This window comes from Gopherus flavomarginatus, chromosome 1 (assembly GCF_025201925.1).
Source record: "Gopherus flavomarginatus isolate rGopFla2 chromosome 1, rGopFla2.mat.asm, whole genome shotgun sequence".
Taxonomy (NCBI): Eukaryota; Metazoa; Chordata; order Testudines; family Testudinidae; genus Gopherus; species Gopherus flavomarginatus.
The window spans coordinates 93,153,312-93,170,964 of record NC_066617.1 but is presented as its reverse complement, the minus strand read 5'-3'; the positions used below and the strand labels follow the sequence as shown (position 1 = coordinate 93,170,964).

Genomic DNA, 17,653 nt, shown 5'->3' with positions numbered 1-17,653 from the left:
AACCAAGTTATATGCCTTGGATATCTGGATGAGACTGTATAGATATTGCCAGGGCCTCAAGAGCCAAATCAAAAAGTAATAGAGACAACAGTCACACTTGCCTAATTCCTCTGCAGAGGCTGGAAATATTCAAGGTCACTTTGCTGGTTGTGAGGTAAGAGGTTGGGGAAAAATATAACAATTGGATGTTATAACTAAACATGGATACAAATACAAATTTTTTTAGAGTATAGATATAGAACATATCTCCAGTTTACCCTCTCAAAAGCATTTTCTGCAGCTAAGGCTAAAACAGCTTGTGGTTCAGGGTCACCATATTTTACTGCTATTGTATGATATGATTAACTTTGTGAAAGGTTATCAGAGCCAAGAAGCTCTCTGACAAACCCAACCAATTTGGATGTATGATGGAGCCCAAAACCTTCTCTAGTCTCATTCCCAGAACTTTTGCCACTACAGTATTCTGGTACCACTATTAATAAAGGAAATTGGCCTGCAGTTGGAACATAGTGTGGCATCTCTCCATCTCTTTCTGGTTTAAGAATAACTAATATTAGTGCTTCCCTCAGCATATGAAAAAAGGTGCCTTATAGAAATGGTTAATTAAACATTGCAATTATCTTGTCAGACAGAAGTTCAAAGAAGTATCTATAGAATTCAGTGGGGAACTTCTCTGGGCCTGAGACTTTCCCCACTTTCATATTCTTAATCACCTCACTTAAGTCTTCCTCAGTTAGGAGACCATCAAGTTTTCCACACTGTAATTTGTGGTAATGTAATATTTTGGAAAAAAATAGATCCAAATCATCTGTGGAGGGGTTTGTACACATCTTTGCAGAAATTAAAGAACTATTTATTAATCTCATTGGGTGATGTACGTAATTTACCATGTTTATCACAGAAGAGCATGATTCTACACACAGATGCCTTTTGTCTTAGTTGATATACCAGCAACTTGCTTGCTTTTTCACTTCATTTGCAGAAATACTATACAGTAAAAATAGAGTGAGTTCAGTCTGTGCCAAGTGCAGCTCATTGTGTTCATATCTATAATTGATCAGAGATCACAACGAATCTGGAGTTGGGGATATGGCATAAGATAAATAAAGCTCTTTTACTTTTTTTTTTCTTCAGGCCACTCAATTTTTCTTCTTATTTCCTCTTCTTGGCAGTCATTAAACTAATAATTCTCTCTCTCAAATATGCCTTGAGAGTCTCCCACAACATCCTGCTAGAAGATGTCGAGGGTTTGTTTGTCTCCAGGAAAAGGCCAATTCCATTGTATTACATATATAATGGGGATCTAATAAAAGTGAAGAATTAAATCTCCATCTACATGTCTGTTTCTTATGCAGTTCTGTTCCTATTTGAAAAGGACTAGGGGAACAACTGTTGGATTAAAAGTAATAATTAATACATTTATGTTGTGGAAAATGTAAGAAAGAATGATTCCAGAACAGACCCCAGATTTGGCCTGATCATGAGAAAGAAATATGTCTCTCAACCTGCTGAGTTTCTGCTAATTGAAACAGGCCTGCCAATTTGCAAGATATGTGCTAATTGCAGAAAACATCCAGAGACAAAAAGTTTATTCTAAAAGTAACAAGATAACAGCTGTCCTTTATGGCTTGTACAACTTTGGAGAGGGATCGTAACTGCGACAGGGGGCCTACACTGGGATGAAAAATCCTGCCACCTAGAGCCTGAAAGCGTGTGGTCACAGACAGAGCGACTGTCCGACCCCTAACATCCCTGCAGCACAGCCAGGGCCTGAGAAGGAGGCCTGGCACATGTGAGGAATAGACTGTGAGCTTCCCTTACATTCCAGAGACGGCTGTTTGTGATGTCCCCAGGACACAGAGTGGAGTTATATGTTTTACTTTAACCTTTCCCATTTTTCCTCATTTTTCAAATTGTTTGCTGTTAAATAAATTGTATCTGCTTTGAATTGTGTGTAATGATCAGTGGGTCAGGGAAGCATCCAGTGTGAAGAGAGAACCCTGGAGTGGGGACACCCTAGCCCCTGTCCTAAGTGACCGCTACAAGGTTGGGAGTGGAGCCCCCCCAGGAATCCTGGGCCTCGCCTTGTTGGGGTTACAAGGACTCTGCTACACAGGAGAGTGGAAGGGGAACCCTCAAGGTCAGGCAGACCTCTGGGTAAAGGGAGTGGGAGCTGTTGTAGGAGCACCAGTGAGCTGTATGCTCTGCATAACCTGTATGCTCAAAAGATTTGTTACACTCCCCCTACACACACCTTTTGTCTCCTCTGCCTCTCTGAATACCTGTGAAGTGGCTTTTCCCCTCCCTCCTGGAATGCCTGTGGATTGAATGGGCCACTTGAACAGCTGGAAGATCAGAAGAGCTCCCAGGTAGACAAGGTGTCTAGGACTCTAATTAGACAGCGCTCACACACCCAATGCATGGACACTGTTGGAGGTGGAATATGACCAACCAGACGTGGCCAAGTCATCTCTAGTCGCAGACCATGAGGAGCTGGTCCTTAAAAGGGGAAGGGGCCATGTGCTCAGCAGTGCACTCACAAGGTTGTACCTCCTGTGAAGGCCCTTTGGCCGGACCGCCTGGTCAATAGTTCACTACATTGCATTTCATCGTGCCTCAGGAACACTTACCTTCATCACACCATCCATCACTTCTCTGTGGGATACTCACCTTCAAGGATCCTAACACCTCCAGAGCTTTCTGCCAAACTCTGGTGGGTCATTAGTCCTCCTTAAGCTTTCTAGCTGGCCCAATTTCGGGTAACAGGAGTGAGGACTCGGATCCTTTCGCTAGCCCATTTGACTAGAGTAATTTATAAGCCAGAAAAGTTCCCCATAATAGCAGGACCATTCCTCTGCCTACATATGCAATTCCAGGTCCATTGTACTTTTGGTTGGCTTATGACCCTACAGGCAGATTTATCCACTTAAAGCACTTAATTAAAATCCCCAACAATTACAATAGTGAGACGGGGTATTCCATACAAAGAAGTTAAAAAAGTATATTAGCAATGATTAGCTCAGATCCATTTCTGGTGACTTTAAGGATTAAAGATCTGCACTGATCAACTGAAATTGACTCAGACACTGTTATTGCCAGTACATTATAGAAGAGGATTGCTACCCCTCTGAATCTGGATGAGAAGAAGCAAAACATTATTTTTCCTACCCAGTCACATTCTAATTTAGCAGCCTTATCTACGGTCAAGTATGTCTTCTGCAAAAGAACTATATTGATCTTTGCTCTCTTTAATAATGAGAATGCTTTTACCTCCCTTATCCTTTGAATTGGAGTGGTGAATCCCTTTACATTCCAGGAAATAAAATTGAAATTCAGGATCAGTTGGCTGGTTAAGAGTTGTTATTATTATTATTATTATTATTATTATTATTATTTTAATATGTGATGTTATGATGGTGATGAAAGGTTTGTATTATTTGCTCTTTTGAATCCTATTCTACTCCCCACACAGGTTTCATGGGGTGGGAAGGAGGGGGGAGTATATGGATGAAATGCTTCATATATTTATTTCATAGTTTTTGGATTACCTTGTCTGATTTTTGCCACTTTTCAGACTTCCAGGGAATAAAGTAGATGCAAGAGAATGGTGGGAGAGGCATGAGCATAAGGTGTCAGCAATTGCAGAAGTTTGATGTAAATCACAATTTTATAGGGTATAATTTTCCTGAGTGTTGCTTGTCCAAAGGGCTCTGGGAAGGGGTACGAAGAATGGGTGTCATAATAGGCTATAGAAGAGGGAACCAGAGCGGGAGAGGTAAGAGCACAAAAAGAGGAGTTAAAACAAAAACATAAAATGCATAACAACTTGACTTGTTACTAAGTATCACTGGCTGTCCACCTCTATCTCAAGTGGTATCCCCCCATTCCCCACTTAAAAACCAAAACACAATGAAAAAATGCTGTGCATATCTTCCTTCATAGTAAGGGAGGAGATGAATATTATGAGCTTATGCTGTATACATTTTTATACAGTGCAAGATAATATAATTTTGGGTTTACACTCCAGAAGAGGGTGTGTACCAAAGAGCTGGGCAATTCCCCAAACTGAGTCCTCTCACACAGAGCTGATTGCAGACACTGTGTGATTCTACAGCTGGGCATGTCCCTACCTGTGTTTGTGCTGGAAGGGGGCTGGAGAGCCTGACACAGCTGCACAGAGTGGAGGGAGGGGAAACAGGCTGGTGCACAGGTTGGCCCTAGCACATCAGGTGGCACCCAGAAGGGGAGTCCACCCATCAGAATGGGGCAAAAAATGGTTACTCACTTCTCGTAACTGTTGTTCTTTGAGATGTGTTGTTCATGTCCATTCTAAGCAGGAGTGTGCGCGTGCACATGCACGTTAGCCAGAAGATTTTTTCCCCTAGCAGCATCCATCAGGTTGGCCTGGGCACCCCCTGGAGTCGCACCCTCATGGTGCCTAATATATAGCCCTCCTGACTCACCACCTTTTCAGTTCCTTCTTGCCGGCACTCCGACAGAGGGGCAGAAGGGTGGGTATTGGAATGGACATGAACAACACATCTCGAAGAACAACAGTTATGAGAAAGGAGTAACTGTTTTTTCTTCTTCAAGTGCTTGTTCATGTCCATTCCAATCAGATGACTCCCAAGCTGAATTCAGGAGGTGGGGTCGGAGATGTCCACTGATTGTAGTTCTGCTCTTCCGAAGGCCGCATCGTCTCTGGCCTGCTGAGTGATTCAAAGTGCGCAGCAAAAGTGTGTATGGATGACCATGTCGCTGCCCTACAGATTTTCTGGGTCACAACTTGAGCCAGGAATGCTGTTGATGAAGAGTGTGCCTTGGAGTGTGCTTTGATCGGAGGTGCGAGAACCCAGGTTTAGAGTGCTAGATTGTAGCACTCACCGATACAGGCCACGTTCCATGATGAAATGCACTGAGCTGAAACCAGTTGTGCTTGGTAGTAGGTAGCAAGGATGCCGGTATCTGCCGCAGGGTCTCAGTGGTGTCCACAACAGTCTTTACAAGAGGCAAGTCTATACGTGAAGGTCCCAAGGGTGCCAGGATATCCACCATGGGATCCGCTTCCTCCACCATATCCTCAGCCATGATGCCCAGACCCTGGGTGGCCCTGCACAGCAATTGCAGCATGACTCTGTTATCCTCTAACTCAGGGGCTATGGCTGTCCTCACCAATGCATCGTCCAGCGACAAGGAGGATGAAGTATGTGCCAGTAGTGGAAGCTCCCTACTATCTACTCCCGAGGGGTCACGTGACTCCAGGAGCAGCATTGAGGTAGCGGCACTGCTGATGGTGCCGGGGTGATGGATGTCAAAACTGGCACAGTCAGTGGCATCAGTCCTACAGGAGGGAGCTGCATTGCCACGTTCACAGGTGCCTGCATCAAGGTCGACGTTGATAACTGCAGGCATGGAAGAAGGTGGTGCCGAGGTTGAAGCTGAGCACAGTGCCGGAGACGGAGGCATTGGGACCATAGGCGCTGAGGGTAGATGTGCAGCAGAAGGTGGCATGACGGTGGCGAAGGTCACAGAAGACATTGCTGAGCGTGGACCTTGGGTTCCTGCCTGGAGCTGGTGAAAAGCACGGGGGGCCAGAAGGGCCACTGAGATGGGTTCTGCCACTGCTGAGGCCACATCTTGGGCTCTCTTTTGTCTCTACCAGATATTGATGTGTGACTTCTGCTCCCACCAGAGCGATAGGAGTCAGACTCTGACTCCAAGGTCTCAGGCACTGAAGACCACGGAGGAGCCAATCCTTGGTGCCTTGAACATCAAGAGCTCAGGGAGCAAGTAGGCTCTCTGTTGGAGCGAGTAGGCACCGAGGGACATGGCAACATGACATCATATCTGGCTTCCCCTTCGAATGCACCAGAGGATATGGGTCCACCAGCACTGAGAGTTCCTCCCTGGCAGGCAAGAATGGTGCCTTCAGGTGGAGGAGGTCCTGAGCAGCCTGGTACGCTTTCGGTGTGGACGGGAGCTGAAGCTCCTGTGTAGGCTCCGGTGTTTGAGGCGGGGACGGACTCAACTGCCACACCTGGGCAGGAATCGACACAGCCCCAGAAGGAGATCCCAAGGAGTGGCCCACCTAGGGTCACACATCTCATGGCTTAGCCGGAGGAGAATGTTTGTCAGGCTTTTTCTTCTTTTGAGGCACTGGCAAGTGGGAGCGGTGCCTACTGTCAGACGAGCCCCATGAGGAGCCAATACAATGCTGAGCGCCTCAGGAAGAGTCCTTTCTCAGCGTCAAGCTCACCTTTGGTGCCAGGGGGGCTCGGCGTAGAGGATAATGCAGTAGGGGTTGGATCTCCCAAGCTCGGGTCAGAGTGGGGGCATAGAGCTCCCTCCATTAGGATCACTCTGAGCTGCTGCTCCCTTTTCTTAAGAGTTCTCGGATGGAACTCGCAGCAGATCTTATAGAGATCTTCCTGATGGGTTTTCCCCAGGTACCGTAGACACGATGAGTGCGGGTCACTTTTGGGCATGCGCTTGGCGCAGGCCACACAGTTTTTGAAACCTGGGGACTGTGACATACCACTGCTCTGGGAACCAGAGTGGGAGGGGGCAGAACTCCCAACAAACACTATACTAAACTCTAATAACTCTGACAACGCTAACAACTAACTCTATACAACTGGATAGAGAGTGAACTTGCAGTGCAAGAGCTAAGGGAAGCTCCAGCCACCATCACTGGTGGTAAGAAGGAACTGAAGGGGTGGCGGGTCAGCAGGGCTATATATTAGATGCCATGAGGCCATGACTCCAGGGGGCGCCCAGGCCAACCCAATGGATGCTAATAGGGGAAAAATCTTCCAGCCAAAGTGCACATGCTCACACACACACCTGATTGGAATGGACATGAACAAGCACTCAAAGAAGAACTTTTTCTTTCAGAAAATGGAGGAAGTAACCAGAGAGATAGACATTTTAGCAGCAGAATAAGGCCAATGGACTTCAAAAAAGTAGACTTTAACAAACACAGAGAACTGGTAGGCAAGCTACCATGGAAAGCAAATCTAGGGGGAAAGGAGAGTTCCAGAGAGCTGGCAGTTTCTCAAGGAGACAATATAAAAGATCCAACTGGGAACTATCCCAATGTGAAGTAAAGATGGACAAAATATTGTAGTAAGAAGCCAATATGGCTCTATCAGAAGCGCTTTAATAACCTGATAATCAAAAAGGAATCCTAACAAAAGCGGAAACATGGACAAATTACTCAGGAGAATAAAAGAATAACACAAGCAGGTAGGAAAAAAATCAAAACTGCTAAAGCACAAATTGAATTAGACCTAACCAGGAACATAAAAGGCAATAAGAAGAGGTTCTTTAAATACACCAGCAACAAGAGAAAGATGTAGGACAGTGTAGTCCTTTACTCAGCAGGACAGGAGAGCTAATAAGTGGTTACATCAAGAAAGCTGAGATGTTTAGTACCTCTTTTCCTTCAGTCTTCTCTAAAACAGTTAATGCTGACCAGATATTCAACACAAGGGAGAAGGAATATAAGACAAAATAGGGAAAAAACAGATTAAAGAATATAAAGCCCTGGTCTACACTATGGGGTTAGGTTGAATTTAGCTGCATTAGGTCAATTTTATAATGAATGCGTCTATGCAAGCAAACACTTTCCATCAACCTAAAGGGCTCTTAAAATTGACTTCTGTACTCCTTCTCAGCGAGGGGAATAGCACTAAGATCAACCTTGCTGGGTCAAGTCTGGAGTAGTGCAGAAGCAAATTGATATTATTGGCCTCCAGGAGCTATCCAGAGTGCTCCAATGTGACTGCTCTGGACAGCACTTTGAACTCCAATGCACTAGCCAAGTATGCAGGAAAAGCCCTGGGGAACTTTTGAATTTCATTTCCTGTTTGGTCAGCGTGGCAAACTCAGCAGCACAGGTGATCATGCAGTCCCCCCAGAATCACAAATGAGCTCCAGTGTGGAGTGAATGGGAGACACCGAATCTCATTGTTGTATGGGGAGAATAATCTGTGCAGGCAGAACTAGGATCAAAGAGAAGAAATGCTAATATATATGCCAAAATCATACAGGGCATGATGGACAGAGGCTACAACAGGGACAAAAGCAGTGCCGTGTGAAAGTCAAGGAGCTCAGGCAACCCTACCAAATGATGAAGGAGGCAAACGGTTGCTCTGGATCAGAGCCTCATACATGCCGCTTCTATGAACAGCTGCATAGCATTCTGGGGGGGGGACCCTACCACTTCCCCACCACTGTCCATGGACACCTGCAAGAGGGGAGTCTCACGCAACACAGAGGAGGATTTTGTGAATGAGGAAGAGGAGGAGGAGGAAAATGTGTTGCAGGCAAGCGGTGAATCCGTTCTCCCTGGCAGCCAGGACCTTTCCATCACCTTGGAGCCAATACCCTCCCAAGGCAAGATCTCTGACCCTGAACTCGGAGAAGGCCCCTCTGGTGAGTGCACATTTGTAACTACAGTACAGGGTTTAAAAGCAATAGTGTTTAATGTTTTATTTGCCCTGAAGATTTGGGATGCATTCGTGGCCAGTACAGCTACTGGAAAAGTCCGTTAACATGTCTGGGGATGGAGCGGAAATCCTCCAGGACATCTCCCTGAAGCTCTGCTGGAAGTACTCTGAAAGGCTTTGCAGAAGGTTTCTAGGGAGGGCTGCCTTATTTTGTCCTTCACGGAAGTACACTTTATCACACCAAGCCAGTAATAAGTAGTCTGGAATCACTGAAGCACAAAGCATGGCAGCTAATGGTCCTTGGTTCTGGTCACATTCAAGCAACATTCAGTCTATATCTTTCTGTGTTAGCCTCAAGAGTCTGATATCTTTCATGGTCACCTGGCTGAAATAGTGGAATTTTTGTAAGGAAACAGTAAAAGGACTCCGTTCTTGCTGATCTGTTTGTGCTTGGCTAAAAAGGATCATCCCTGAGAATAGCCACGTGGTGGGGTAGGTGTGAAAGGATCATCCCAAATAGCCACGCAGAGGGGTGGGGGAAGGTGAGTGCTGCACATCCACCCCAAAACCGCAGCCCCTCATTTTAAATGTGAAACCCAGCTGGCATTGCTTGCTATGGGAAAGGAGGGTGCTGCAGTTTGAAAACATTTTCACATGTTATCAAAGTGTTAGAAGCCAAACCCACATACCCTTTGGCTTACCATGGCTGCTTGGAAACCGAATTCTGTTGCCCAGCTGTATATGATGTGTCACCATACCGGCAGGTGCTCAATATAAAAGGCAAAATGCAACTTTGTATCTAAAGCACATGTGCTGTCTGCTGTGAATTGCTTGATTCACTGTGAAAAAGTCTCCGTTTTGTTCTCAGAAATGTATCATCTTAAATTTTACTCTCCCTTTTTATCCACCAGCAGATGCAAATGTTTCTATGCTCCCTCTATCATCTCCTCCCTGAGGTTATGACAGATTAGAAGGCAAAAAAATAAAAATAAAAAGCACTTGTGATGACATGTTTTCTGAGCTCATGGAGTCCTCCTGCACTGGTAGGGCGCAGCTGAATGTATGGAGGCATTCAGTGGTAGAGTCCGGGAAAGCATTAAATGAGTGCAATGAGCAGAGGCAGGATGCAATGCTAAGGCTAATGGGGGAGCAAACAGACATGCTCAGATGTCTGGTGGAGCTGCAGAAAAGCCAATAAGAGCACAGACCACCACTACATCCACTGCACAGCCGCCTACCCTCCTTCCCAAGTTCCATATCCGCCTCACCCAGACACCCAAGAACGTGGGGGCGGGGGAGCTCCGGGCACCCAGCCACTGCACTCCAGAGGATGGCCCAAGCAACAGAAGACTGTCATTCAAACAGTTTTGATTTGTAGTGTGGCTACAATAAGCAATTTGGCCTTGTTCTTCCCTCCTCTCCTACCGCACCTGGGATACCTTATCAATTATCTCCCTTTTTTTTAATTAATAAAGAAAGAATGCATGGTTTCAAAACAATAGTGACTTTATTTCCTTTGCCAGCTGTGATCAAAGGGGGAGGGTGGTTGGCCTGCAGAGAGTTAAAATCAACAAAGGGGGCAGATTTGCATCAAGAAGAAACACTCACAACTGTCACACCATAGCCTGGCCATCATGAAACTGGTTTTCAAAGCTTCTCTGATGCACAGCTTCGCAACCTGTGCTTTTCTAATCTCCCTTGGGTCTGGCAGTTCAAAATTAGTAGCCAGGCGATTTGCCTCAACCTCCCACCCTGCCATAAACATCTCCCCCTTACTCTCACAGATATTATGGAGCACAGAGCAAGCAGCAATAACAATAGGAATATTTGTTGTTCTGAGGTCTAACTTAGTCAGCAAACAGCGCCAGCGAGCATTTAAACATCCAAAGGCACATTCTACTACCATTGTGCACTTGCTCAGCCTATAGTTGAACTGCTCCTTACTACTGTGCAGTTTACCTGTGTATGGCTTCATGAGCCATGGGATAAAGGGGCAGGCTGGGTCTCCAGGGATACCTATTGGCATTTCAACATCCCCAAAAGTAATTTTCTGGTCTGGGAAGTAAGTCCTTTCTTTCAACTGCTCAAACAGCTGAGAGTTCCTATAGGTGCAATCATCATGCACCTTTCCTGGCCATCCCCTGTTGATGTAGATGAAATTTCCCTTGTGATCCACCAGTGCTTGCAGCACCATTGAGAAATACCCCTTGCGGTTTATGTACTGGTTAGCAAGGTGGTCCGGTGCCAAGATAGGGATATGTGTTCCATCTATCGCCCCACCACAGTTAGGGAACCTCATTGCAGAAAAATCATCCATTATGACCTGCACATTTCCCAGAGTCACTACCCTTGATAGCAGAATGTCAGTGATAGCATTGGCTACTTGAATCAAAGCAGTTCCCTCAGTAGATTTACCCACTTCAAACTGCTTCCTGACCGAGCAGTATAAGTCACGCATTGCAAGCTTCCACAGGGCTATTGCCACTCGCTTCTCAATAGTCAAAGAAGCTCTCATTTTGGTATTCCTGAGCTTCAGAGTGAGGGAAAGCAACTCAAGGAGTTCCAGGAAAGTGGCCTTATGCATGCAAAAGTTTCGCAGCCACTGGGGATCATGCCATACTTGCAACACTATGCTGTCCCACCAGTCTGTGCTTGTTTGCTGGGCCCAGAATTGGCATTCCACTGTATCACCCCGCCCCACTGCCACCATGATGTCCCAATTGCCACAGCCGGTGCTTTCGGGTACATCTGTGTCTATATCTTCGTCACAATAGTCATTCTGTTGCGGTCTCGTAGCCAGGTTCTGCACATACTGCAATATAATGTGAAAGGTGTTTACAATGCTCACAACAGCAGTGGTGAGCTGAGCGGGCTCCATGTTTGCCATGCTATGGCATCTGCACGGGTAACCCAGACAAAAAGGCACAAAATGATTGTCTGCAGTTGCTTTCACGGAGAGAGGGAGGGAGGGAGGGGAGAGTGACAACATGTACCCCAGACCACCCACTACAATGTTTTTGCACCATCAGGCATTGGGAGCTTAACCCATAATTCCAATGGACAGCGGAGACTGCGGGAACTGTGGGATAGCTTCCCACAGTGCACTGCTCTGTGAGTCGAAGCTAGCCAGGGTAGTGAGGACACACTCCATCAACTTAATGCACTTAGCGGGGACGTACACATTCCACTATATAAAATCGATTCCTAAAAATTGACTTCTATAAAATTGACCTAATTTCATAGTGTAGACATACCCTTAGATAAGTTAAATATATTCAAGTCATCAGAGCCTCATGAAATTCATCCTAGAGTATTTCATCTATTAGCTGAAGCAATCTCAGAACATTTAGTAATTATATTCAAAAGCCCACGGAGGATGGGTGTGGTTTCAAAAGACTATAGAAGGGCAAACTTAGTACAGTAAAAGCTGTGTTATCCAGCATTTTACCAACTGGAAAGCTCTAGTGACCAGCATTTCTTATATCCGTTAGAAGTCTGGTGGGTCTGCATGGCTCCTGAGAAGCACTGACATGTCCCTGCTGCTCCTAGGTGAAGGAACAACCATGGGGCTACATGTGCTGCTCCCACCCCACCCTGAGCACTGACTCCACAGTTCCTATTGGCTGGGAACTGTGGACGATGGGAGCTGTGGGGACAGTTCCTGCATGCGGAGACAGCATGCGGAGCTGCCTGGCCATGTTTCCACCGAGGAGCATCAGGGACATGTTGCTGCTTCCGGGGAGCCCCCAAGTTGAGCACCATCCAGATCCAGTACCCCAAAACCCCTCCTATGTCTGAACCACCTGCCCCAAGCCCTCTCCCAAACCCAAACTCCCTCCCAGAGCCTGCACCCTGCACCCCCTTCCTCATCCCAACCCCCATCCCTGAGCCCCCTCCCACATCCAAACTCCCTCCTTCCATATCACTCTTAGTTAACTGGAATTTTTAACTAACAGGCACCCCCTATTCCCCCAACATGCCGGATAACAAAGCTTTTACTGTACCTGTCTTTAAAAAGAGGAACTAAGAATACCCAAGGAATTATAGACAAGTCATCCAAACTTTGACACTGGGAAAGATAGTGGAATACATTATTAAACAATCAGTTTGTAAGCACCTGGTGGAGAATAATCTTATAAGGAATAGCCAGTATGGATTTGTCAAGAACAAATCATGTCAAACCAACTACATTTCCTTGTTTGACAGGAATGATGGCCTAATATATAGAGGGAAAGCAGTAGATGTGATCTATCTTGCTGTTAGTAAGGCTTCTGACACAGTTCCACATGACATTCTCATAAACAAACTAGGCAAATGTGGGATGAATGTACTATAAGGTGGGTACACAACTGGTTGAAAGACCGTAATCAAAGAGTAATTATCCATGGTTCACTGTTGAACTGTGAGGGTGTATCATATGCAGTCCCACAGGAGTTAATACTGAGTTTGGTAATATTCAGTGTTTTCATGAATGACTTGAATAATAGAATGGAGAATATGTGTATACAATTTGCAGATGACACCAAGTTTGAAAGGGTTGCAAGCGCTTTGGAGAATAGGATTAGAATTCCAAATCACTTTGAGAAACTGGAGAACTGGTCCGAAGTTAACAAGATGAAATTCAATAAAGATAATTGCAAAATACTATACTTAGTGAGGAAAAATCAAATGCACAACTACAAAATGGAGACTAACTGGTTAGATGGTAGTCCTGCTGAAAATGATCTGGGGGTTATAGTGGATCACAAATTGAATATGAGTCAACAATGTGAGGCATTTCTTTAGGGTACATCTATTATTTTTAACTATTTTAGAGCCCTATCCATAATATAATGTGAATGTGGTGAGACGAACCTTACTTTTCTAAATCAATCAATGGAGATTCTGTATAGTACACATTTGCTTGTCATCAGTTACAATCTGATCAAATATTATTCCGTATCTTTAAGTTTGTTTATCGTATTACCACATTTTCAGGATGGTTGATGCCCAGTACTTTAGGAGCTGATTGTGGTCTAGTTTTCACTGATTAAAATCAAGATAATCAAAAGCAACTTCTGGCTACTGTTACCAGAAAGAAAGAGAGGTTGCAATTCCTCACATTTTGTTATGCCTGTATCGTAGGATAGTGATAATTCAACCATTGGTTTTTTTTTTTTAATTTTTAATTTACTCTGCCAAGAGTCTTTGAATTAATTTTGAGGTTCTGTTACTTCTTGAGAAAAATGAATGACCAAACAAACACAAAATTAAATCACATTGAATTACTGCCACAGAAAATATTAAAGTTCTCTGAAGCATTTTTTTTCTCCTGAAAGAGTGGCATATATAACATGAAGAAAAAATACAATACAGATACAATACAGATAAAAGCAGATAACTTGAAAAATGAATTATTCAGTTTATAAAAGCTAGTTTTGCATAGCACTGTAGTAAATTTAAATAGAAAATGGACTTTTGTTTCTTAATTATTATTATTGCTATAAAATTGTTTCTCTTGCTATAAATCTTACTGAATACTGATATAAAAGCATACATCATTCTTCTCATTCAGACTAAAACAATGCATAAATTTTATTAGTTGTCAATTTTGCTAAAGTATTTAACAAAAAGAAGTTATTTTATTTTATTAGGAACAGTTAATTCAGAGAGCAACAAAATGACTTTTTTACTCTATTTGAACACATAGACAGATACAGTGAGACAATTACTTCCATATACATGTCTGTAAATTTAACATCTTTGTACAAATCTTTAATCAGATCCCTGTGACATTGCATGGGGGTCTATTTCAGCAGAATTTAGTACTTTTAGGAGATAAAGGATTTGGATAAGGGAGGCAGTTCTTAATCCATACTCCCAGTTCAGGAATGAGATTGTGTTACTTCCTTCTTTTCAAAATCAATTTATATTAACAACATACATTCAAATAACTGGCTTTATACCCCGAATTGGAGAAAACCCTCTAAAGAACAACATTTCATTTTAGTTGTGGTTTTATTGCCAACGATAAAGTTTTAATTTACAGCGAAAAACAAAAGTTTCCCTCTTCAGAGGTCTCTCCACCTCTAAGTATCAGGGTTTATTGGCTCTTCTTTACCTCATCTTTATTCTCTCAAACAAGAAACTCTGCTGAATGAAAATAGCCTCTTTCACCTTCACACAGCTAAGAAATAAGGTAATTTGGTGATAGATATTTTGCAAAAAATACACTTTTTTAACTCCGAAGAAACACAAACAGAGAGGAGAAAAGAGCTCTTTTTGGCTTGCATCTGGGCGGGCTCTTTAACGTACCAATCACAGATCAGCTCTTCTCTATAAATTCAGGCATCTGACCTACTCTCTCCAGCCCAATTACTTTTGATTTGCTGAAAACGTTCGTCAGCATGTCGGAAACTGCGCCTGTTGCAGCTCCTGCTGTATCCGTTCCTGGGGCAAAAACCTCTGCTAAGAAACCGAAGAAGGCAGCAGCTAGTTCTAAAGCCCGTAAGCCTCCAGGTCCCAGCGTGACGGAGCTGATCACCAAGGCGGTGTCCGCTTCCAAGGAGCGCAAAGGGCTCTCCTTAGCCGCTCTTAAGAAGGCTCTGGCCGCCGGAGGGTACGATGTGGAGAAGAACAACAGCCGCATCAAGGTAGGATTGAAGAGCCTGGTGAGCAAGGGCATTTTGGTACAGACAAAAGGTACCGGCGCTTCTGGTTCTTTTAAACTCAACAAGAAGCCGGGTGAGATTAAGGAGAAAGCGCCGAAGAAGAAGCCAGTGGCAAAGCCTAAGAAACCAGCTGCCAAGAAACCCGCCAGCGCCGCCAAGAAGCCCAAAAAGGCTGCGGCCGTGAAAAAGAGCCCGAAAAAAGTCAAGAAGCCAGCGGCTGCCGCAGTCAAGAAAGCGGCCAAGAGCCCGAAAAAAGTAAAAGCCGCCAAGCCCAAGAAGGCAACTAAGAGCCCGGCTAAGGCGGTGAAACCAAAAGCTGCCAAGCCCAAGCCAACAAAGGCCAAAACCGCGAAGGCGAAGAAGACAGCGTCCAAAAAGTAAAGTGTAAATTTGAAAAGGAAATTTCTGACCCAACGGCTCTTTTAAGAGCCACCCCCAAGTTTCAGAAAAAGAGCAAAATTGCTGTACTCATCCTAGATACTCGAAAATTGTGTGGGTGGTTTGAAAGTATTCTGCGTATTCGTTTTGTTACATGGGTCGGGTACAGTGAGTGTTACAAGGAGGAATAAATGCTCGTGCTTTCTGGTGTACCCTTAGGATGGCAGCATGGGCAGTTTTAATTAAAAAAGATTATAGAGAGTGAAGATGGTTCTGGCGTCTGGCAGCTATTGATAAAACCCCTTAAGGTGGCACTGTTCTGGGTACCTATGAGTCAACTGGTTAGGGGCGGGGTGCTTTGCTCCCGGTAGATTTCTAAGCTAGTGCTTCGTTCTAGCCATTTCGACCAATACTGACAACAGAAGAAAAGGAGAAGTAGGAACTTTCTCCGTCCTGTTTGGCTTATCTCCTCTCTGATTGGCTGATAGTTCATATATGGCTAAATCTTATTGGACACTTCAAAATTTTTGAAAACCCCGCGCGCTCTGAGGAGTTCTCTTCCCCTTCTCTGATTTGATTGATCACAAAAACTGTCGTCACCAATTGCTCGCTCCCTGAAGGATCCTGATTTTCCTATTTCTAACCCCATCCCCCTAAAGCATCCGTCTTTCAAATACTTTCGCCCAACTATTAGAGATAAGGTGAGTGAGATAATATCTTTAAGCTTGTCTCTCTCACCAATAGAACTTGGTACAACATAAGATATCTCACCCACCTTGTCGCTAATATTCTGGGACAGACACGGCTACGAGACTGCATTTCCCAGCCCAACTACAGTTATAGCCCATTCTTTAAATATATTTTTTCCTCTTCTCTTTTCTTCTCTCTCTCTCTGTACGTGTGTATTTATCACACGGTATATACATATTGTACTGTCTCACTGTTTCATTTTCAGACTGACTTATTTATGACTCCTGAACACTAGCCCGAGAACAGGCATGGAGATACACCCACACCCTGGTCTATGTGTTCATGTTTCCATTCTCTTATTAATTCGAGATGATTTAAAGGTGAGGATGAGCTAAAAACTCCTTTCCCCTCAAACCCACCAATTCTTCTCTTTACATTTAACGTGTAGATTAAGGACAAATGAAGAATGTACCTGGATTCATTTACAATACTTTCATAAATTGTTTCCTCGTATTTTTTCTTAGTTCACAACACAAATTTATCCTAGCACCAAGACGTTTCTTAGGTTTACTGTTTTGGATTAATGAATTTATTTGTTACTGTTGCAAACCTTGTCAGTTAAAAATGGTATTTCAAGTGCTACAGTTTAACAAAAGTTTTGAGTTAACTTTCATCTACGGACAGTCTTGTCAAGCTTTGTGTTAACGCAAAACCGACAGAAAAGTAGTAAGGCGCATTTATATGGATACTGAATGCACACCCTCAACTGGAAGACAAGAGAAAGCAATAACAAATGATATATCTTTTATTGTCATCATTTGGGTATTCGTATACAGTAAATTTCAATTTTATTTCTTGTATTCATGTGAGTTTTGGTTCCTCAATAAGGCAAATGCAGTAACTCCAGTTTAAAAATGTAATCAATTTATTTCCAGCATCCATCAATAATAATAAACATATTAAAAATGCAGAATAGAGTACTGTGTCAAAAGAACACCATGCATGGTTTAGTGCTAAAGCTCTTTTACAGAAAAAGTGGGCGGCTCTGAAAAGAGCCTTTGGGTTACAGATGTTAGCATTCTTTCGATTTATCTTTACTTAGAGCTGGTGTACTTGGTAACAGCCTTTGTACCCTCAGACACCGCGTGTTTGGCCAACTCCCCCGGCAGAAGCAGGCGCACAGCAGTCTGGATCTCCCGGGAAGTGATGGTTGAACGCTTGTTGTAATGAGCCAGACGAGACGCTTCCCCAGCGATACGTTCGAAAATATCGTTTACAAAAGAGTTCATGATCCCCATGGCCTTAGAAGAAATGCCAGTGTCCGGATGAACTTGCTTCAACACTTTGTACACGTAAATTGAATAACTTTCTTTCCTAGTTTTTCTACGTTTCTTATCTCCCTTTTTCTGGGTCTTGGTCACAGCCTTCTTAGATCCCTTCTTCGGAGCAGGAGCAGATTTCGCCGGCTCCGGCATTTCAACAGCT

At 44.0% G+C, this 17,653-nt stretch overlaps 2 protein-coding genes across 2 annotated transcripts; one reads left to right on the top strand and one right to left on the bottom strand.

Moving 5' to 3' along the window:
* Positions 1 to 14,814: 14,814 nt before the first annotated feature.
* Positions 14,815 to 15,744, top strand: LOC127051962 (histone H1-like). The gene has a single exon (XM_050955015.1). The coding sequence runs from the start codon at positions 14,837 to 14,839 to the stop codon at positions 15,479 to 15,481; it is 645 nt and encodes a 214-aa protein (XP_050810972.1). The 5' UTR covers positions 14,815 to 14,836; the 3' UTR covers positions 15,482 to 15,744.
* Positions 15,745 to 17,089: 1,345 nt separating this feature from the next.
* LOC127052221 (histone H2B 8) lies at positions 17,090 to 17,643 on the bottom strand. Its single transcript, XM_050955656.1, has one exon. The coding sequence runs from the start codon at positions 17,641 to 17,643 to the stop codon at positions 17,263 to 17,265; it is 381 nt and encodes a 126-aa protein (XP_050811613.1). The 3' UTR covers positions 17,090 to 17,262.
* Between the last annotated feature and the right edge of the window lie 10 nt (positions 17,644 to 17,653).

Bases quoted from the DNA above. Each gene is read 5' to 3' on its own strand.
- LOC127052221 (XM_050955656.1), bottom strand. From the start codon at position 17,643: ATGCCGGAGCCGGCGAAATCTGCTCCTGCTCCGAAGAAGGGATCTAAG.
- LOC127051962 (XM_050955015.1), top strand. From the start codon at position 14,837: ATGTCGGAAACTGCGCCTGTTGCAGCTCCTGCTGTATCCGTTCCTGGG.